The 24,533-nt window shown below is 36.1% G+C and overlaps 1 protein-coding gene across 1 annotated transcript in view; it reads left to right on the top strand.

Moving 5' to 3' along the window:
- LOC141833183 (DNA mismatch repair protein MSH4) overlaps positions 1 to 24,533 on the top strand; it is a 42,408-nt gene that overhangs the window by 15,457 nt on the left and 2,418 nt on the right. Inside the window, exons 8-11 of the mRNA XM_074720569.1 lie at positions 4,260 to 4,335; positions 17,372 to 17,444; positions 17,520 to 17,668; positions 17,959 to 18,044. Coding sequence (XP_074576670.1) covers positions 4,260 to 4,335; positions 17,372 to 17,444; positions 17,520 to 17,668; positions 17,959 to 18,044 — 384 coding nt within the window. The remainder of the gene's footprint in view (positions 1 to 4,259; positions 4,336 to 17,371; positions 17,445 to 17,519; positions 17,669 to 17,958; positions 18,045 to 24,533) is intronic.

Below are 24,533 nucleotides of genomic sequence, written 5' to 3'. Positions count from 1 at the left end.
TACTAGTGGTGTGGGCAAAAATAGAATTGGCTTTAATATCTAATTCGAGTGAGGAGATATGATGAGAGTAGGTCCGTTTGTTTCATGGAAAGTGTTTTCTTCAAAAGTATTTTTTAGGTTTTTCACTATTTTGCATAAGGTTATGACCAATAGAGAATTTTTTCCTATGAGCATCTGGGGAAAAATGACTTTCATCATCCTGACTCTCTCTCATAAACTACACCCTTCCCAGTCTTGTGCTTTTTTCTTGATGAACATAACCACTCCTCCTCCCCATGCCACCGTTAATCTAAGACCCGACCACAGTTCGGAATCGTTGGTTCGACGATTCTAAGAATGTTGACCTTTAACATTAATTGTTCAAGGTGGTTATGATTCATGGTTCGAAACTGTTGGTTATAGTTCGGTTCACAATTCGCAACCGTTCAAAATATTATTAATATTTTATTTTTTTAAAAATATTAAAAAATTTATAAATGTGCAAAATAAAAATAAAAAAGTTGTGCATTTATTTAAGTTATCTATTTATCCACTTAGAGTGTAAGAGAATTAAAATCACGTAGTTCGTTAGTTCCTTTAGTATTAAAATCTTCTACTTCGTCCTTTGAAAATTGTATTCCTTTTATTATTTTTATAACTTTAGTTCAATCATCAAATAGTGTTTGTGCTTCCAAAAAGTCGAAATCAAAGTAGATCGAGAATAATATTATATTAAACCTTGAACTATTTTTATTTTTTGATATCAATGATTTTTTTAATCTAACATTAATATTATTATATTTTAGTATGATGAGATATATATCACATAAGTTATATCTTTTGATTGTTTTTATATGTTCAATAATAATCTTCAATATATATATAATTTTGTTGTTCAATAAATTATATCGCTTGATAAATTTATTATTGGATATATGAGACAAGTCAAATAGTCTATATGATAAAAAGATAGAATAAGACCTACAAGTAACCTATTAAGAGATTTAGATTAATAAATTTAATGAGTTAAAAGTAAATTAATAGAAATGTACAATAATCCCACATTGAAAAATTTTAAGAAAATTAGTTATATTGAACTACACCATTAATATCACTAAAATATTATTAAATAATTTTAAAAATATAAAGCAAAATAAAAAAAAGATTTTTTAAATAAATAAGTTGTTAACCAACGATTTGAACTGCCGGTTACTTGGGGCCTGACCTTTAATCGGCTCGTCTCTAGACGGGCCGGATCAATGGGTAATTTGCTAGTTGACCTGGTTCCAGGCAGGATCTGGTTTGGATCCGACCTGTGGGCAGGTCTACCTTAATCCCGTCATCAATTGTTGGCAAATCCATTGTCATTTGCCTACCTTGCCCATTAAGATTGAGCCATTTGTCGCTCCTCACTTAGCAAACAATAACATTCACCCCTATTCTCCCCTGGCAGTAAGTCCAATCACAACTGCACAACTCTCAATCCTGTTGCTTACCCAGATTGTGCCACCCACTGCTCTTCTCCCAACAAACAAACGTGATTTAGTGAAGGATGCTTTGTTGGCATCCAGCAGGAGTTGTAGATTGAAGAAAGAGGCCATTGGATTTTGGTGATTTTGAGATTGCTCATGTGTTCTGTGGAAGACAGGGGTACTGGAAGGTGAAATGTTGCACATAAAGTGACAACAATGAGATTGTCACCGATCTAGGCCAAATAGTTGTTGGTCATGATCTAGGTGAACTTCCACCGGTGGTTATGATTTGGACAAGATGCTACCATTGTTGGAACCCTCAACTTAGAGAGATCTCATCCTTTCTCTTGATTGTTTTAACATTGAGACAAGGAGAGAGTTTTGGTTCCGATATTAGTTTTGTCTCTTCTAATGGGCAATTAGGTGGAAGGAGGGAGTGGGAAGAGATCAGGTGGGATTGATGACCTTGATGGTGGTCTTGCTACTTGTCCTCCTTGAGATGGTGTTCAATGTAAAAGGGGGCAATTGGAGGTATCCTTTGGGTAAAGGGGCTTGATGATGTCTATAACATGGGAGCTTAAGTAAGGTAGACTAGGTTGATGGTACCAATACCTTAGGAGGAAGAAGAGAATGGATGCGACATGTGGGAGGGTGGAGTTGCTGTAATGGTAGAAGAAACGAGCTATGACAATATACTTAGCCCATGTTTCTTATAAAGGATGAAAACAACTAAGGAAAAACAAAAACTAGGGGAAAGTTTATCGAAGAAATTGTGAAACTATTTGAGAATGAAGGAAAGGGGGAGGGGAACTTTGATTTTTTTTTTAAACATGAAAAAAATATTAATAAAAAATAGATTTGAAAAGAAAAAATAATTTTGAATTTTTAAGGTTTGGATTTAATCTCAATTGCACGTAAACATAAGCTTCTTGCTCAAATAGGACGGAAACAATATAGAAGAAAACTAGGAAAGCATTTCTCTTGTATTTTCATTCCCTCCCTTATTTTTGCCAAAGGAAACAAAAGTGCTATTGAAAATTTTTTTCTAAAACTTTAATTTCTTCTGACTTTGCTTCCTTCATAGGATACACAATTGAAATATCGACATTACAAAGGGAGATACATGGTTGATGACATGAGTCATGGAGAGGGTGAGTAGCTTCATAACAGAGGTCTTGGTGAATTGTGATAGAAAATCTGTCGTAGAGGGCTAATATGGTTGACACTAGATTGGGATTCATGGGTAGTAGAGCTGAGAGCCTGAAGGGAAATAAGAAGCATTGAAAAGGGAATCCATGAACAAGAAGGGCACAACATGGCTAACATATAGTGTGGAGGGATCACACTGCTACAGAAGAGGAAGAAATAGTAAGACATAAGGAATGTGTTGTAGAAGAGGGGAGGCCATGCCATCACATAAAATTCAAAGTCTCCCCCTAACAGGATTGATGAAGAAGAAACTCTAATCCTAAGATTTGGCCCCCTCTGATGTTGAGTGAGACAGTAAGCTCTATTTTTCATATGATAAGAGATCATGTAGCACTCCAATGTAATACCTATTGACTTAATACATCAAATGAGATTAAACCTATTCTTTAAAATGATATCATCATGAAATCTGTTTTGGGGGTCAATAACAATCATCATACGTACTTTATTCCAACCATAACTGCCATTGGGCCATTTTCAATTATTCTTTGCCTTTAGAAGCAGAGAACCGGGATTGCCTTCCATGAGCTATGGTGGTTACCATGCTGACACATGAAGAACATCACAATCTGAAGGGATTCAACATGCCTATGTTTTTAAATAAGAATTAAGAACATAGGTAAGCCATAAGTGGCGAAGGGTGATAATGGTAATTCATCCTACTACTTTGTTAGCTATTACCAACATTTATTAGCAAACCACCTAGGTGGATCAGAAATATTTGGGGGGTTAAATGTGTTAGGGTTCCAGGCTTCTAGGTTCTAGCTAAAGCTATTAACCACCCTGTCCCTTCTGAACATAATTGTGTCGACATGTTCCCGACTTGTCCTTTGCAACCCTCGTTCTCTCGGCAGGGACCTATTGCTCCAATAATCTGAATAATCCAATTGTCTGCCAAAATCTTGAGTATCATGTCCTCTGTCATAATTGTCAAGCATCTAGTTTTTTTTTCTTCTTTTTTCTGAATGATAAATAGCAGTCGACCACACATGGTATATAACTTTTGTATTGATATTAATTTTCTGATGGTGGATGATTGTCAATCATTCAGTTTTTTTTTCTGAATATAAATAGAAGTCGACCACACATGGTATATAATTTTTGTATTCTTATCAATTTTCTGATGGTGGACAAAATGTTTGTTGCTTGGTTTTCTTTAAACTATATCATTGACATGCACAATATATCACCATAATGTACGCATGCACATATCTGTTGAACTATGTTTGCACAATACCAACACCTGAAATTATTCATGTTACTTCATTCTATTCCTCCATCGTTCTTTTTGTGCATGTACCACCTCAATATCTAGCAGTATAATATGTTTCCAGTCAGCCCTTTTTGTCTTCTTAATTGTAAAGATTAAAATTAAAAACTCAGTTCAACTTATATTAGATGGTTAACATGTAATACATGTAATATTAATGTTTAGAAATTGGTGTTAATTTTTCAGTCTTTAAAGTTTGTTTGGTAGTCTGAAGTTCAAATTTTGGTGTTTTCTAAAATGAAATATGAGCAATCGTGCATACTTACCATGCTTCATATTTTCTTTTTCTTCCTCCCATCTTAAATTTAGGTTATGCTTGTGCATTCCAGGACTAGACTACTTCGCGCAAACCTGTTGCAGCCTCTGAAAGATGTTGAAACTATAAATGCTCGATTAGATTGCTTGGTAAGTGTTGCATGGTTTATTTAGAAGCTAAATACACTTATTCTTGCATTATAGTTCAAAATTTTGATGCTTTATTAATCCTCTGATTCCATCCTATAACTTTGTTATGATTTTTATGTGGCTATCATGTTTGAAATTAGTGTAAGAAAAAAATCCTGAAATGATTTATATTTTTGTGATGTGTTTTTCTAAGTTTTTAAATTAAGTTGGGTAAGTAATGTATTTAACCTCTGATTACATGGCTGGGATAATAACACATCAAGTTGACTCACTTTTAACAGTAGTCTAATCCAAAAGAAGTTATTCTAAATACTAGACTTCTTATAACTCTACCTATGACGAATTAAACCCGTCATGACCAGTCCCAAGCCTTGATAAAGGAGGAGGGCTATGTTAGGTTGCCAACCAACATCAAACTAAGGCAAATGTTCAATGAATGAATCTATTAAACTATTGTGCTAATGCTAGATTGCTCTCCGAAAGGAACGCGTTGCAGGGTCTGATTGTAACATCTTCGCAAGGATCCCTACATCTCCAGAACTCGGGTGTAGTAATTAATATGCAAGAGTTCGACTGTAACGTATCGGTAAGGACCACTACATTTCCATGAGAACTCGAGTGTAGTGTTAAATAGACAAAAATTCTCTCATCATAGGTTGGATAAGAACAAATATTATAGGAAAACTAATAGTCTAAGATTTGAAACATGGAACATAGGAACCCTCACTGGTAAAGCAATGGAGGTAGTAAATACGGTAATTAGTAGAAGAATTAGTATTTTGTGTGTACAAGAGATAAAATGAGTAGGCGAGAAGACAAAGATGATAGAGAACTCGGGTTTTAAGTTATGGTACACAGGAAAGAATAAAACAAGAAATGGAGTGGGTATTGTTGTAGATAGTTCGTTAAAGGATGAAATGAGTAGGCGAGAAGACAAAGATGATAGAGAACTCGGGTTTTAAGTTATGGTACACAGGAAAGAGTAAAATAAAAATAAAGTGGATATTGTTGTACATAGTTCGTTAAAGGATGAAGTTGTAGTAGTTAGAAAGGGGGGTAAAATTATAGTTCTCAAAATAGTGGTAGTGAAAGAAATTATGAACGTAATTAATATATATGCACCTTAAGTAGGGTTAGATGAAGATATCTATCATGACCCGGAGACCTCCATCCCTATATGGAAGTTAGCCTCCTTGCTCGGACAATATTCATTTCGACATCAAAATCCATAAATAATATCCAACAAGGGTATAGAGACTGTACGAACATAAATATGTAATACTTTATTCAATGATATAGACAATGTTTGACCCCAAAACCTGACTCAACCATACTGACCTCGTGTAGATAATGAAATAAACAATGCCGAAATAACTAAGTAGCCAACTATGCAAATAAAACAAACTTAATGGACTTTGTAGAAATCGTCTCCATAACTATTGCTGAGTATCTCTGAACAATCGTTCAACTTTATTGATCAAACCTTGAAAATCGCCTCAAGTCTGCGAATCTAGAGGTTAAAGGGAAAAAGAAAGTGAGTACAAAGTGCAAAGTAGAGATACGATAGACGTGCATGAAAAATAGTATTAAAGAGGCAATAACATCATTTATCATTTATCTTTTTGATTTCATGTCATTCGTCTTTATTCCATTCTTAATTAATATCATAACTTCTCATTATTTTCTTATATTATTCGACAACTCAATATGATTTATTGAGTGGGTGAACAACATACAATATACTCGTCCAGAAGGTGTTGTTGAAGTAAAGGTGAACAATCTACCTTCCGCCTAATACAAACACATCACATATAAATGAAAAATATCAAAGTGAGCGACTTGCAACCCACTTGAAAGAGATGTATCGCATAACAGAGTGAACGACCTGTAATCCACCTGTCACGAAATTGCATCGTAAGTATGCATCTATACATATATAGATCATGTGAACAATCCGCAATTCACCCGAAAAATATTTCACATGAAAATAGGATGGATGATTGCAATCCATCCCATGAGATGCCTCACATAAGAATAGGGTGAACGACTTGCAATCCACCCTGTGAGGAAAATTTTATTTCAATTTGTTCGAAGTTTAGGCACGCGTCGAAAGATTCGGAAGTTCTTTCGAATTGCAGAGCAAAGAGTTCTATTTATAGAGTTATTTCCCTCATTACTCTGATATAATTAATCTCAGATCTTTTATAACAAATAGAACTGAGTTCCATAACACGAGGAGTATATTCACTTCTTAATTAACTTAGTTGAGAAGTCATATACTTCCTATGAGCGTTGAGCCGAAATTCTCTCATATAGTTATATTACTTGTTTCAGTTATACGACTTGCAGGAACATAATTTATTAATTATATTCATCCCCTCTTATTTTCTCATCATAACTCAGATTATCTCTTTTTTTCCATTATTAATTCTTAGAAAAAAAACGAATCATAGATATCATAAGAAAGGTAAGCAACATGCATGATAAAAATCAACCATACGGATAACAAAAGAAACATACCATCTGTTAATATTTGCTAATAGAATGAATTTCTTTTGTTTATTGATTATCATAAGGAAGTATCCTTACAGTGACTTATACAATAACTTGTATATGAATAACCTTTTAATAAGAACAAACAAAAATAAATGAATTTTACTTCCCGTATATGGAAATCTAAATAAAATTGATAGTATTTTATACACTACATATACTTGATTTATTCTGAGTGAAACTAGCAATCGAACAGAGCTAAGAAATTATTGGATGTGGTTGAATTTTGAATCAACAAAAGATCAAGCAAAAAGGGATCCAATGGTTTAATCATGCACGAAAGGAAATTGAAAGTGATTAAGCAAGAACCTCCACCTCAATTAAATATCCACTCGCACTTGATGCTGTGAAATATTGGCAGTGCTGCGACGACGTGCGGCGGCGACGATGACGACGACAGGGGGCAAGGATGGAGGCGGTGGCGGCGTGAGGAGTTTGAGAGTGAGATCATTTTTGGAGAGATTAGAGTTTAGGGTAAGAGAGGTTTTTAAAGGGAAACAAAATAAGGGAGAAAAAGTCATGAGGAAAGAAACGTTCATACTTTATTAGCATTTATACTAACTAAAATGTTTTTTAAGAAAAGAAAAAAAACACTTGGTCTCGTTCAAAAGTAGGAATAATAAATCGTAAATTGATTTTCTTATAGTTAGGAAGATGGATAGAAAGATTTGTAAAGATTGCAAGGTCATTCCTGAAGAAAGCTTAACTATCTAACATAGGTAGTAGGGTTGAATATACGCCTTAAACATAGTATTAATAGAAGGAAACTATACACCACTCCTAGAATTAAGTGGTCGAAGTTAAAAGATGAGAGACAACACATATTTAAGGAGAAGGTAGAAGTACAAGTATTAGGTAAAATATACGGTAACTCTAATACGACATGAGATAAGAGGATATCAAAGTTGAAAATAATAGTCAAGAGTGTACTCGGTGAGTCAAAGTGGCATGCACCATCTAAGTAAGGAATCTTGGTGGTGGAATGAGAAAGTACAAGAGAAAGTGAAAGAAAAACGAACAACTTATAAGGAATTATATATTTGTAAGAATGAGGAAAACTTTAAAAAATATACAAGAGCTAAGAAAGAGGCTAAGAAAGCAGTGAATGAAGTTAAAAATGAAATTTTTGAATGGTTATATCAAAAATTGGATACAAAAGAAGGGGAAAGAGACATTTATAGAATAGCTAAAGTGAGAGAGAGGAAGACAAAAGATCTTATTCAAATAAGATGTATTAAAGATGAATGCAATATAGTACTAGTAAATGATGGAGAAATAAAAAAGTGGTGGAAGAGGTATTTTCATCAACTTTTTAATAAAGTTTTAGGTGACCAACTTAATTTAGGTAATTTAAGTAGGTCAAATGAGTATAAAAATTTAAATTTTTATCGTAAAATTCAAACTTTAGAAGTAGAACAAGCTTTAAATAGGATGTAAAATGGAAAAATTGTTGGACCACAGATGATATTCCAAAGATAGAGGTATGAAAGTGCCTAGGAAAATAAGGTATTGAATGACTTACAAAATTATTTAACATGATATTGAAAAAAAAAAATGTCTGATTAATGAAGGGTAAGTACTCTAGTGCCCTTATATAAGAATAAGGGAGACGTACAAAATTGTGCAAACTATAGGGGTATTAAATTAATGAGTCATACTATAAAACTTTAGGAAAGAGTAATAGAAAAAAAGATTAAGGAAAGAGACCATGATGATCGAAAATCAATTTGGGTTCATGTTTGGAAGGTTAACAATAGAAGCTATACATCTTCTCAGGCAACTAATTGAAAAGTATCGAGAGCAAAAGCAAGATCTACATATGGTATTCATTGACTTAGAAAAAACTTATAATAGAGTCTCAAGAGAAATTATATGGAGAATTATAGAAAAGAGAGGTGTTAGCGTAGTATATTGAATTAAAGATATGCATAGGATGTAATGATCAGAGTGAAGACTTCAAGCGGATTAACTGAAGCATTTCCAATAAAGATAGAGTTACATCAAAGATCAACTCTAAGTCCTTATCTTTTTACATTAATCATGGACGAACTCACTGGACACATTTAAGACACAGTACCGTGGTGCATGTTGTTTGCAAATGATATTATTTTGGTAGATGAGACACGTGAAGGAGTAAATGCTAAACTAGAATCTTGGGGAAACATTAGAAGTGAAATGTTTTAGGCTTAGTAGAGTAAAGACAGAATATATGAAATTTAAGTTTAGTAATATTAGACGTAATGAGATAATTGTTAAGATAGGAGATGACGAGTTGTCTGGAACTGAGAGCTTTAAGTATTTAGGATCATTTTTGTAAGACGATGGAGGGATTGAGAGAGATGTCTTACATAGAATATAAGTAGGATGGTTGAAATGGAGGAGAGTGTCGGTGTTTTATGTGATCGTAAAGTACTTCTAAAATTTAAAGGGAAGTTCTACAAAACGACGGTTAGACCTACTATGTTATATGACGTTAAATGTTCAGCTATGACTCGAGCACATGAGCAGAAGATGAGAGTTGCAGAGATGAGGATGTTAAGATTAATGTGTGGACATACGAGGATGGACAAAATAAGAAATGAGAGCATTAGAAAAAGTCGAAGTTGCATCTATTGAGGGAAAACTCTAAGAGACACATTTAAGATGGTACGGACATGTACTTAGACGACCAATAAATGCTCCAGTTAAGCGATGTGAAACTATGAAAAATACGTACATCAAACGAGGAAGAGGAAGATCAAAAAAGACTTGGTTAGCAACAATAAAATAAGATAAAATTTATTTAAATATAGATGATGATATAGTAGGGGATAGAACCCAATGACGTAGAAGGATCCATATAGTCGACCCCATCTAGTGGGATAAAACTTGGTTGCTACTGTTGTAGTACCAAACTTTTTATAATGTAAACAAGCTGGCATCCTGATAAACCATTTGTCTTTTACAAGATAACACATGTGAGATGAGATATGGGTAAATGATAGGAAGGTAATAGAGAAAACAGAATTTCATCATATCTCAAATCAGCAGGTATACGATTCTAACAAATTTAGTTACTAGAGGTGTCACTACCTTGAGTTTGTTAGCCATTTAAAATGTTTGTTCTTCTGATTACTCCAATTTCCAACTTTTAAATACTATAAATCCTCAATGTTGAAGAAGATTAATTAATTAAGGCATGTGGGTTATATTGAGAATATGGTTTATAATATCGTTAAGTGTTGATCGGGACGCAAGAAACATCTTGTTTCACTGGCCAACCAAAACGTGGAACTCCAAGAGACGAATGAAATTGACGATCATGCTCGGGCGAATATGTTGCTATGTCTTGGACATCTTGTTCCTCCTTCGCTAAGTATCGATCCTTGTCTTGAGCGCCAACTATCACGACTAGAAAATATCCATATTCTTAATGTTAATAAATAACACAAGATAAACAAATACCACATAGCAAAATATACATTTATTAATAGAGCAAATTTTACAAAACATTAACAAAACGATTTGTATAAGAAACCAAAGTGTTAAACAAAGTATTCTTTTCGATAAAAGAAAGTACAACAAGATTTACAATAACAAAATGGTAAACAAGAAAAATGATAAGTAAATCATGTAAGGTGAAACCTACTTTTCAGCACGTTAGAATATCTCTAGGTATTTCTTACAGTTAAAAAGACTCTAAATTCTTTCCTTGCCTATAAAACTGCAGGCCAAGGGAAATTTGGAGGAAACACAAATTGCTATGTGGTTAAATAGAAAAAATTGTGCATAAATTGTAATCTAAGTAAGAATCCAAGAATTTCAATGGGTTGTAGTTCTCATTTCAACGTTAGGATTCCAATATAGTTAAGGCTCAAATTTTATATCATTTATGAATAATAATACATATATCTAGATCCAACTTTAGTTATTTCACATTTTATATTAAGAAAATTTGCTACGAAGTAAAATACTAGAGTTTGGTCCTCCAAAGTATAAGTAGTTATATGCCAACTGGGTTGAAGCTCTAAACGGTGATAAACAACAATGTAGCATCACACACAAAATAAACACTAAAGGTACGTGTCACACACAAACATATCTCCACGGGTAGCTAGGAACTCTATAAAAGCTAGGCTTAGAGTGTTTACTTTTCAGTATTTATTTCACCATTTATGCTAGGCATTTATTCTCTTTAGAGTTTTTATATTCAAGTATTATTCCATTTTGAGTTTACACATTTTATAGCAAATATCACACACACACACACACACGTTCATTATGGTTAGTTTGAGGGACTAATGTATTTGACATTAGTTGTGCTGATTTTAATAATATTTAAAAGAGGGCTTCAAGAGCTAAGTTGTAATAGATATAAGTATGGATATAAAACAAAAACAAAAACATGAAATATGGATCATAGTTTAAAATCTCGAGTCGTATCAGAGTTTCAGTCTATGATCGGAACCATATGATTTTGGTACCGTATCGTGCCGTGCTAATATGATTTCAATATTTTTTAAAATATAAAATATATTAATTAAAAATAAACTATTTAATATAAACATGTAAAAAATATAAAAATATATAAAAAAAAAATTTTAAAAAAGAAAAAATGTAATCGTAATAAATAAATAAAATTTTATTATATGCTTTTTAAATTAAAATAAATAAAATATATAGTTAATAAAATAATTTTATTAGGGTTTAATTAAGTCTATTTAGATTATTCCTATCTTAGTTAGGAGTTGATTTAGTTTATTAACCTAAGTTTTTATTAAAAAATATGCCCCTGTGTCACGATGTCTTGCGCGACCCCTTCTTCGCGGCCGACGGGGCCCCCTCCGTTGCTGCTGACGGGGTCGCCTTTGTCATGGCCGATTAGGTCTCGCGATCGCTCCGTCATGGTTGACGGGGTCGCACGACCCTTCCGTTGCTATCGATGGGGCGTGCGACATGTCCGCCGCTGCCGCAGGTCTTGTGCAGAGCATGCCAGTGCTGATTGACAGGCAGAATGAAATATTTCGCCCGTTTCATCCGGTACAACACAAGATTTCAAACCATGATACGGATGGTGTAATAGTTTAAAGAATATGTATCAATAGATGAGGAATGAAAACATTCAATTATATTTTAAAATTTTCTCTCTCAAATGTAATCCCATATAAAAGTCCACTTGTTGAAAGATGAAACTTTAACATTTATTACCCCAACAGTTAAACCCAACAATTTAATTGATTTAAAACTCATCACTATTAAAGTGACATTTTAAAATTTTCTACCATGTAACCACTTGCCTTTAAAGTGGTAAGTGGCTAACTTCACTTTCTTGACATTCGAGCAGAACATGTACTCAAAACTACAGTCAACATCTTCTAACCATGCACGCACCTCCTAGGGATCAATACCTCCATGGAAAAAATGTAAAATGATCCTCTGCCAATTTGGTAAGCAAAGGAATGTGTGCCTCACCGATCAGCACATTAGCTGGAATTGTAGCCAGGTTAACCATTGACACTCTCAAAGGATTAACCTTGGAGTCCATTGTCCATTGCAGGTGGCACATCTAATGATTTATAGTTCCTTGCCGAGATCAATCCAAGCATCATCTGATGGCAAGTTCAGAATAAAACTAGGTAATCCACCAACAAGTCAGCTGCAATAATAGCTTTGTTAACCATGGACACTCTCAAAGCTCAAAAGGATCAACCTTGAAGCCCATTACAGATGACACATCTGACTGATCTGCAATCCCCTCATCAGGATTGATACAAGCATTTGATGATGAGTCTGGAATAGAACTAGGTAAGTCCTCTGGACTCTAATCAACCCCCTGTGCAATAAACACACTACTACATGCTTGAAGCATTTGATGACCTGCAATCTCAAAGCTCAAAAGGATTATCCTTGAAGCCCATTACATATGACACATCTGACTGACCTGCAATCCCCTCATCCAGATTGATACAAGCATTTGATGATGAGTCTGGAATAGAACTAGTAAGTCCTCTGGACTCTAATCAACCCCCTGTGCAATAAACACACCACTACAAGCTTGACCTTGGCCCCAACATCGATCTCGAATAGCACCGCCTCGAGGCATAACCTGACATCATGAAATAAAATATAACTTAGCAAATAAATCACAGATGAAATTACAAACCAACGAGCAAAAGTCTCCTTGGTCAAAGATACACATTGACTTGTGCAAAAACCCAGAAAGTTAAATTGCGAACCTCACTCTGATACTAAAATAAATTGTCATGACCCAAGTTAATCTTTCATGTGCCAGGAGGTACCCCACCTAGTGATAATTAGCTAGAATATATCCATGTCCATGATGACAATAAATAACACAACACAAACAAGTACCACAACAAAACATGGTTTTATTCCTTTCTCAAAGTAACACATAAAATTTTACAAAACATTAACAAAACCATTCTGTATAAGAAAGGAAAGTGCTAAACAAAGTATTATTTTCAATAAATGAAAGTACAACAAGATGTACATAAACAAAATGGTAAATGAGAAGAACCATAGATAAAATATATAAAGCAAAATCTAGTTTTAAATCATACATGGATTTGTATCCAATTTTAGTTTTTTCTCATTTGTTTACAACAAGAAAGTTTATTAAGAAGTGAATTGTTAGTAGTCATCTAACACATGGGTTAAAGTCCTCACGTGATAAACAACAATATAGTGTCATACACACTGCACATGTTCCACAATATGTCTTTATGAGCGGCTAGGAGCTCTAATAAAAGGCTAGACTTAGAGTTTCACTTTATACTATTTATTTCTCCATTAATAATAGCTATTTATTCCTTTTAGGGTTTCCATATTCAAATATTATTCCACTTTTAGTTTATACATTACATAGCAAATATCACAATTAGAATACAGTGAGCTTGAGGGACTAATCTATGTCACTATTTGTTTAATACCATCATAAATTTAATAATGTAATAAAGGAAGGTTTTAAGAGCTAAGTTGTAATAGGTTTAAACATATAAGTATGAAATAAAACCAATCTCAAACATGGAAGGTTAAACATCAATAGACGAGCAAGTAAAGCATCCCATTAGAGTATAAAAACTTCCCCTAAATGCGATCCTATATAAAAGCCTATATGTTCAAACAACATTTATTAGCAAAACAGTTAAACTCAATAATATAATTCACCGAATATGAGATGGGTTGGAGAGTTTGCTCTACTGTATACCTATAACACATTCGATGTATTGCCCTCGAATATATTCCATTATTACTGACCCTTCACAAGTAGTAATATGGTAAGCCTCCACAAACAAATATAGCACCTTGACATGACAAGCTATCATAATCATGACCCTTCCTTACATCAAGCTCTAGGTAGCTTACCTACTACCAAAACAATCACCACACTATTACACTATTACAATAATATTACATGTCCAAAGAAAAACTTAAATTTCCACCCTTATAGTCATGACCCTCATGTATTTAGGACTTTATCTCTTTGACTTCACCAAGTTCCTCCCTGGGCTCCAATGCAACAACTTGATCTAGGAACCATCTGATCCATTCTTCTGACTCTTGAGTCCATCAGCTCGTCTTTGAGCTTCAACGCAACAACTTGATTCAAGCTAAGCTCTTGAGCATATGAGCTCTATGATTGCCAAGTCCACAACTTGATCCCATTGAATCTATCGAGCTCCTTGCTCTGCTCAGTCCAAGCTTCCATCCCTTAAACACATGATCTCTACCATGTGCACTATTCAAGTACCTGCGCACTTGATGCACATATCAAATCACAACAATTAAATCATATTGCCAACATGGTCAAACCCAACCACAAGAACAGAGTTGTTTCCATAGCAGAGAATACTAAACATAATAATAACATTAAATTTAGGGATCAACCACCATCGGATAGTCTTAATCCAATTACTTATACCACAACTCAATTTATAGTCAAATATAATAGCAATAACAAAACAATACTTAGACCTTTCCCACACTAATAAGGTAACAATGATACAGCACCATATAAATTATCAAACAACTTATACCTAACCACTCCTTTAATCAATGGGATAATATAAGAGGCTACAATGAGGAATGGAGCTCCGATCACCAAGAAAAAGGGCTATAAACCAAGGTAAGAAACCCCTTACCTAGATTCGGTTGTCTTTTGATAGAAAGATTTGATGGTATGGATTGAAGAAATCTACTCAACAACCAACACCCCTAATCTGAATCAAAGAAGGAAATCACAGGATTAAAACTTATAAAGAGAAAAAATACAACATGCAATAGTTAATTGGTGATGTCAATGGCAATGGCTTGGAAGTTGCTATCGGCGTGAGTAGAGAAGGGAGAGGTCAGATGATAAAAGAAAGAGAATAGAGGTGGCCCTTGGGTTGCAGAGGTGGAAAAGAAACACAATTGCTTGTTGGAGGCTGTGTGGCAGCAAGTGAGTGGCTTTGGGACTGTACAGGTGAGTGGATGGGAGAAGAAAGAGGATCAAGAAAGGGAGTGAGAGAGGGAGAGGGTATTGGAGAGCTTAGGGTTGTTGGAGGAGAGAGAGGAACCGTGTCGAGAAGGAATCATGAAGAGATGAAGGGTTTGGAGGTTTCGGGAAGAAATGATATGTGGAGAGAGAATAAGAGAAGATTTAAATAATGCTAACCATGGTTTAAAATCTCGTACTATGTTGTTGTGCGACACAATCGAAATGTATTGTTTCAATGAATCACCAAAACTTATATCTTCCTATATTGTTGTGTCATGTCAATGAGTATTGTGCCATGCCAACACTTCATAACCTTTGACATGCTACAACACAGGTCTAGATGAATTAAGATAATGTTATTTATTTAGTTGGTGTTCATAATAGATAATGTGAAAATTATACCATTTCAGATGGAACACAAAGTTCAAACTTAAGTATATAGTTGTTTTGTCATGTTCTTTTCCTTCTTCATATGTTTCTTCCTTCCACCTCCAATTCGCCATTGACACTATACATCAAAACGTTGGCATGATAGTGAAACACTATCATTCCAATTAAAAATCGAACTCTGACACGAGTCGAGATTTTAAATTTTGATTCTAACATCCAAAAAACTTCACTAAATCCAACCAAGCATGACTAAATCAATCTATCTCAAGTTGAAACTTGATTCAATTCCTAAAATGACCAAAATAAATCCAAATTGTGACCAATCTAAATTTATCTCATCCTAATCACCACGCCTATGGTTTGAAATCTCATATCATACTTGGTGAAATGGTCGAAACTTATCGTTTTGATAAATTATTGAAATTCAATTCTACTCGATAGCGAGATGTATCAATCACATTGACGAGTATCATTTTATGCCAACACTCGACACCTGTTCACTTGTTAAAATTAAGATAATGTTGATTTTTTTTGTAGTTTGTTTCCGTACAAGATAATGTCAATCATAGCATTCCAACGGAAAAAATTGAACTTGACTATATAGTTGTCGTATCTTATTCTTCTTAATTTCTTTCCTTTTTCTAGTTTTAATTTTTTTATCGACACCATACATTGTATGTCGACACGATACTGAAACAATATCGTTTTAGTCAAAGACAAAAACACTAGCACAGCTTGAGATTCTGAACCTTAACCACGCCTCCCTGAACGACTGGATGAAAACCTAATCTGACTTTAATTGGACATCAAAACTCAAAATATTGGTTCGGTTTAGCTCAAGTTATCGTCAAAATTAGAATTAGAATTATGAATAAATTAAATGGTTTTGTTTAGTTCAATTAGTTGTTGAAAATTAAAATTAAATTATGAAAATAATCAAATGGAATAAATTTGTTATATAACACCAGCCCTAGACGAACAAAAATTGCCTGTGATGACTTCCTTGGTGCAACTTCAACCAGACGAGGGTTTCTGCAACACTAAGAGGGATTGTGATGTAAGACGATGGCTTCCATGCCACGATATGATGACTTTTGGTGAATGAAACCTTTATGTGATGTGACATGAGGCTTTTGATTGGTCCATGAGGGTTCCACAAGTACGCAATTCCTCCTCTTCTCCTTTGGTTCATCCTCCCTCCTTTGCCTAAGGTTGGCACTCAACACAATCACTAGCAATGATGCCTGGCACGCTTGGCATGTCTCATTCTGATCAGGGAACGAAACCCTAGTTTGGAACAAGATTTCAGCCCTTGTTTGTGACCTATTATCCTATGACCACTCAATACAGGTAAGTGCACAAGATACCTTTAGAAGTCAGTGCATTAATGACTAGTGTTTTTGGTGTCTCTAGACCCTCGAAGTCATGCCAACCATTGAGGACAAGGTAGGAAAACTATTCTTCCAATAATGATGCACAGCAATTGGATAATTGTATTTCTTTATGGATATACCTTGGCTTCAGGCTCACATATATGACAATAAAACAACTTCTGTATCAGTTGCAGGCTCATTTTCACATTCTCTCACTCTTGACTTTTTTTTCTTTTATCAGGACGAGCTAATGAGCAATGAAGAACTATTCTTCAGTTTATCACAAGTTCTGCGAAAATTTCCAAAAGAAACTGGTAAGCTTCCATTATATGTTAAGTGACTATTGATTGTTTGTCAACTGACTGTGCATCTATACAATCTTTGTTCAGATAAAGTACTCTGTCACTTCTGCTTCAAACCTAAAAAGGTTACAGAAGAAGCCTTGAGGTCTACAATAAAAACTAGGAAGGTCCAAATGCTGATATCAGATATCATAGTTCTTAAAACTGCTTTGGATGCCCTACCTTTCCTCTCTAAGGTGTGCATGAATCTCTCGTGATAATTGATGTTATTGGGTTTTTTATATCTAGGCTACAGGAAACAATGCAAGATAAGCCATCTACTTTAACACTGGCAACTATTTCATTCTTTAGCTGATCTTGCAAACTTTTTCCTTCTGAAGACATTATATGACTGAATGATATGCATGTAGGAAATGTTATCATTTAATGCATGATTATTCTATTTGAAATGATGGTCAACATGTGCTTTAAACACATCTATGCTTTGCTCATATTTGAGTTAAAAGTCGCTGTAATTGCTTTTCAGGTGCTTAAAGATGCAAAAAGTTTGCTTCTTTGCAATATCTACAAGACTGTTTGTGAAAATAAAAAATATGGAGCAATGAGAAAAAGGTTTGTATCACAAGTTCTGTCTCTTTGTTTCAACAAACATTTATTTCTTGAAAAAGAATTTTGAGTTTACTGATATGTTCACGCAATTCTTTATTTTGAGTCAAGCTGAAGTTTTGAATGCATATATTGGGGATCGGATGGCTTAGTTGGGGGGGGGGGTGAATAGCAAACGCCTCTCTTTCTAAAGGATTTAAAAAATACTCGCTTGAAGATTACTTTGGTTAGTTTAACAAATGCAACAAAAATAAAGTAAACAAAACAAACCAAATACCAGATTTAACGTGGTTCACAATCCCTCACGGGATGTTATGTCCATGACCTTAGTCTCCAAACAGCCACTAAGCTTTTCTCCTTCTCGATCAATCATCGGAGATGGAGAAACCTCTTACAATTTCTTTGATTTACAATTAAGCACAAGAAAATTGAAATAAAAATTACAAAGAGCTTAGGAATGCCTTTCAACTTTTCAAGTATGTCGGGAATGTTAGCCTTCAGTACTGCTCCATCTTCTCTTTTTATAGATGTAGATTTCGGCTGTTACCATTGCTTCCCGACGCCTACCAGTAATCTGCTAAGTTACTACTAGTTGATTACTCACATTAATCGTTAGCAAATTAGACTGTTGTGCTCCATCAATGGTTTCTGACAATTCAAATTCTGTAAAAGCAGTGGATTCAACATTTTCTAGTAGTAGATTGATCCATGATTATTTGATTCCCCAGTCGACTAAGTCATGATAAAAAATATTCTATTTGTTGCTTAATTGACCCCAATTGACTGCATTGGCCCGTTGAATGAACCTACCAGTTGACTTGGTAATCATTATAAGTCAATTGGGAATACCACAACTCGGGCTTAATCTCAAAATCTCCTCATTTGGGTTTGAGAGTTTAGCAGTTGACATCAAGTCTCATCAATCAATTAGACGGGATAGCCATGAATAGAAACTTGTTATATTCGACCACTGAATACCTAAGTTAGCTTTTAGTCGATTGGTATCATATACCAGTTGAGTGCCAATCTATTGGTGCACTTGATACGACCATTCTAAGGTCGACTCCGTTTATATTGATATACTTTCCTCAACCTGGGATATAGTCTCTTAACACTTAACTCCCTGAGAGTTTACCTTAGTCTTGAAGCTATCTTTCTTCGGTCCTACGCCCTTTGGATGTACCTGAGCTCACAGCTCCTCTCCATGCCATCGTTCACGCCTTTACCTTTGAAGTCTACTTCCCTTGGCTACATTTTGATACTCCTCGTTCTGTAGTCCCTTAGATGCTGTACGCCATCCTTCACCAATCTCCACGAACCTCGAGCCATCGGATATCCAACCAAGTTGGTTGCACTAAGTCATCTCCATGTGTATTCTACCAAGTCCTGCAAGACTTAAATACACGCAACAAAATAATAAACAAACTTAATTTAAACTTTTTTCATACACATTAAGATGCCCAATTGCACCAACAACACAGGGAGTTTAATATTAGCGACCAACAATAAAAAATGGTCACAGAAACCTTTAGTCTAGGTTTAACATGAATTGCAGCTGGAGTAGGAGACCATCAAAAACTATTCGGTCCACAGCCGATACCCTTATTTTCCACAAGTGGAATCTTTTTCCCCATAACTTTAAGGCATCAGCTGGAACAGTTTCAAAGGTTAATTACTGCACATCAAGCTCTCCACACAGAATGAAGCTAAGCGCACAATAGTATTGGGCATTCTTCTTTTCCTCTGAGGAGATTGCTGGGCCAGCAGAAGCTATCTGTCAGCAGTGAAATTGGCTGACCAGTGAATAGAAACTACAACAAAAGGTCCGTTTCCAACCCAAGGTAATCATGGGACAGGAAAACAAAAGATGAGCCAATTCTGGAATAGGAACTTTCCTCTGAGAGTGAGTACATGGGCAAGTGCATCCCAGCTAGCATTGTCAAATGTCCTATCATAATCCAATTTGATAATGATTCCTCTTCACTTTCAGATTTACACCGATTAATCAGCTTTGATTCTGGAATAGGTTTTTGTGCTTTTGCTTTTGGTGAAGGAAAGCCAGATATTGACAATCAGAACCTCAATAATGGATCACAATCCTACAACAAACACTTTGAATATCAACTTCACCAGAATATACTCTACTGCTATAAAACAATTATCAACTAGCCTGCATGCTTCTTCCACTTTTGTGATAAGTGTTAGGTAGAAATAGTTGATGCATTTTTAGGAGGTGGTTTCCTTGCATGAAAATCCTCAAATAAGTCATGTCAAATCACGTCTTAGGAGGACAAGAGGAACTCCACATTGAACCCATCTGGCCTCAGACTTTACAATTTTCCTAGTCTTCGAGAGGCACTAAGAATCTCCTCTTTCAAAAATGTGCTACTAATGAATCCATGAACCTGTCATGATCAGCAAAAAATGTAAAGGCATAATTGCAGCAAAGAGCTAGGAGTACCCAAATGTTCTGAGTAGTGATCAGAAAAAGCTTCAAGAATAGCTGGGCTGTAGTGTTAGAGTTTCGCTGCCGCTTTTCATTTGCTGCAATGTGATAGAATTTAGAATTCTTGCCCCCATCCTTGGCTCATCTAAACTTTGGTCTATGCTGCCCAACTTTGATCTTGCCCAGCTTCAATGACTGGAGCTCAGCTAGGGAGACCATCTTGCTTTCTAAATCGGCAGTTTCAAGGGTCTTTGCTCTCCAAAACTATTATTTTTACAAGTTCTTCTAGTAGACAGTGTTCCCTACTCCCAACTCGAGCCTTAACAAAGCTCTCCCACCTTCTAAGCCCAGATCTTAAGGGGCAAAACCCTGCAAACTCAAGCGCACACACCAGTTTCTTTGACTCATCATTTTGCACCTTATCTGGGAATTTATAGTGGAAAAACTAGTTATTCTGAAGATAAAAGATATTAGGGGTGAGGAAATTGACCTTGCAAGATCAGAAAAGGATGGGGGAATGATTAGACAACCACGAAGATAGAGCAATGGTCAAGAATCCTTGCAACATCTCTGCAGCACTAGAATTGATGTGGATGCTGTCCAATTTGGCATGACATGGATTTCCCCCTTGTGAACTTGCCCATGTGAAGTGGCAACCCTGCAGTGGTACATCCCATATTTCATGATCAGGAAGCCAATCATTAAGCATATCTGAAGTTGCTTGACTCGTGATGCAATTTGCCCTTTCTGCCATAGATAAGGTGGAATTGAAATACCCTCCAACAAGCCACGATCCATCAAAAAGACCACCAAGATATTGCAATTCCGTGAGGAAATTAACCCACTCTATGCTTGAGTGAGGACATAGACTGAAGTGACACGAAATATATTCAGTGATCATGAATCCTTGAGAGAAATCGAGATAGAGTAATCTCCAAAATGATGATCCAAAAGTGTCCATCTGTTAGAGTAATCAAGTGCCAATCTACTCGATCAGCCAAGAGCCACAAGGCACCCCCAGCTGTAAGCTCCACTCCTCTTATAGAATATCCATTTGCGAAGTATTAGGGAGAACTAGCTTTTGTCTTGTATAATATAATGAGATGACATATATGTTCCATCACAAGATCTATTATAGATTTCCACTTGGATAACTTGTTGAGCCCTCTGATATTCCAACAAGTAAGCTTTAAGGAACATACATTGAGAAAGGCTAGGAACTAAAGAAACAGGGTGTGGAGCAACGACTCTGTCTATGAGAGGCCAACTCGGCCACTTCTCTATCTACAGCCATGTCGTTGCCTTGGATCTTGAAGTCTGCTGCTTTGCAAACCAACATCATGCCTATACTGTCTCCTGGAGAACTGTTCAACCTTTCAATAGCAAAGGAACACTGACTGAGCCTACTACATGCGGAGGGGTCTGCTAGAGAACTCCATCCTCCTTGATGTTATGGGAGATCCAGGTAAAGACCCCTTCTTGTAAGTGATCATCCGATCCAATACTGTTGTCCCCTCTTCCACTGATGCTAGGATGTGCGCTTCTACATACAACTCAATCCCTCTTCCCTAATCAAGATCAGGAGCTCCTCCATTAACATCCTCTATGCAGACCAGGAAAATGTATAGTCTGCTAGTAGAAGTGGCATAAGAATGTGCCTTAGGATCTAAGAGGGAAGGGCCCAACAATTCTTTGACTGAGTCTGCAACATTTATGGACAGCTGGTGGACTTACCGAATTTGAGCTGGAATGGATGCCAAGTGGGTCAACAGGCTTCGTTCACCCTTTCTTGGCCTTATGCCTTGGAGGAGGCCTCCAGTTGGATAGATCCAAGTGCTAGTGAATCAAAACTAGATTGCCAACATTATCCTCCAATCTGAAACTGAAGGGCTGCTAGATTCAGTTGTCAATTTCTTCAAAGTTGTGCTAAATCTCTGTCAGCTTTGAATTTTCTCTTAGACACCCCAAAATGGAAATTTTGTGGCAGGTCCTTTAAGCTCCCACCATCTACCTCTACCTCTGCAGGATTGTCCTCTCCTGCAAATCTCTGCTTCCACTGTACATCAGAGAACCGCCTCTACTTGCCGAAGGAGAAGAAGAAATCACCTGGACATCAATGGAAAAGGTACAACTCTTCACTATCAATTTTATGCTGTGCAGAATCTTCTTTGGTGACTTGCAAAGGATTTGACAGAACCATCGAGAGAAAATTAGTCTTTGACGTTTTCCAATTCAAGGATGGTTCCCCAACCACTGAACAAATTCCTGAGAATTTCCTTATACCTACAGTAGATCAGCAAGCCAAAGAGCTGAAGAGGAACAATAGTGACAGCCTCCGATTGTGCATCACCCATCTCTAGATACTAGTAAGTAACACAAGTTAGTTATTCTTCCATGACAATGATACTCCCTTCTAGGAAAAGGTCCATATATGTCTTATGGGAACATGCAATTAACATTTGTGAACCCTTCATCAAAAAGGCTTAAGTTGAATATTGGGAAGAACTGGCTCTTCAAGATATTGGAGAAGTTGTCATACCCAAGGATTGAAATTTCGAACCGTATCGGGCGATACGGGTGAAAAATTTCGTTCCGCTGACGCATCAACACCGGCCGGCACAAGAATTCTGGCCGGGGGACGCCTCCGGAGGCATCGCCAAGGCCGACGTCGCCCGGGCTCGACGACGCCTTCGGAGGCATCGCGCGGCCTTGGCGACGCCTCTGGAGGCGTTGCGCGGCCTCGACGATGCCGCCGAAGGCTCCGCTCGAGCCCAGCGACGCTGCCAGAGGTGCCGTCGCCGTCGCCGTCGCCGCAGGCAACGCCTCCGCGCGCGGGCCGCGCGTACCTGGTCGCGCGTAGTGGCCGCAATTTTTATTTTTTTGATTTTTAAAACTTAGGGTTTAATTAGATTTTAATAATCAATTCCTAGCTATAGTTCGGGATAATTTAAATAGGCTTTATTAAAACCTATAAAATTATCAAAAAAAATTTATTTTTTATTTTTAAATATTTAGATTAATTTTTTATTTTAATTAATATATTTTATATTTTAAAAATACTGAAATTATATCGGCATGGTACGATACGGTACCGAAACTGTATCGTTTCGGTCCGGGACCGAAACTTCGGCACGGCTCGATATTTTAAACCTTGGCCATACCTATTTGTGTACTGCCAAGATAGACAGGGGAGCATCAAACTAAAGAATGCAACAATACTCGAGGTGATTGATTGATTGTTCCAATGATAGAAACTAAGGAACATAACAACTCGCAAGTCCACTGGGGTTTGTTAGACTTCCTAGTCAGATTGGCATAGGCGACTACCCTATTGAAGACAACTATAGAAGATAGTGGGATCGACACAAGTTGTTGTTGTATCCTTTTCACAGATAATGAAAGCAATGCTCCAAGTAATGGTTGATGATCCTCCTGGTGATGGATGATTGGAGAGCAACCTTGGATCCTTTTAAGTTAACCCCACCTCAATCCATGAGCAAAGGAGTTTAGAGGGCCTCCCCAATTATTATGGTTTTGCCCATTACCCATTGATCTCACTTGTGGGCGAGAATGATCCATTAAGTACCCAAACATTTGCAATTGCCAACTATCCAAGGAGTGAGTTTACTTTAGAACTTTTTTGACTACTTAAGTCGAAACTACATGAATGCCTTGCTACTTGATCCATAATGATATATGTGTCAATGATTACCTAAAGGACCGAAGAATTCCTCGAGACTAGAAGTTGTAGTTCTCCAAGCGAGGATCTTCCCATCTTTGTTGGGTTAGAGGCTTCCCGGCATTTCTCTCATTAGCAACCGCTCTTATTCTTTCTGTATCTATGGTGCAAAATTTTTTAAGTAATTTATAAGTTTCTTGCATGCAACTTCTCGATGACTTCTTTGACAAATGGCTATGATTTTATGTCAATAATCTTTTTATACAAACTTCTCTTGAGGTTTATGTATTATGAGAATTTTATAGTTATTAGTAATGTTTGGATGCATCTTTCATGAGGAACGCATTAAGATCTCACCTGAAACCATTGA

The sequence above is a fragment of the Curcuma longa genome, chromosome 8, assembly GCF_044706935.1.
Source record: "Curcuma longa cultivar G26 ecotype Majalengka, Jawa Barat chromosome 8, ITB_CL_G26_1.1, whole genome shotgun sequence".
NCBI lineage: Eukaryota > Viridiplantae > Streptophyta > Magnoliopsida > Zingiberales > Zingiberaceae > Curcuma > Curcuma longa.
The sequence above is the reverse complement of the archived record's forward strand: the minus strand, read 5'-3'. Positions and strand labels throughout refer to the sequence as shown.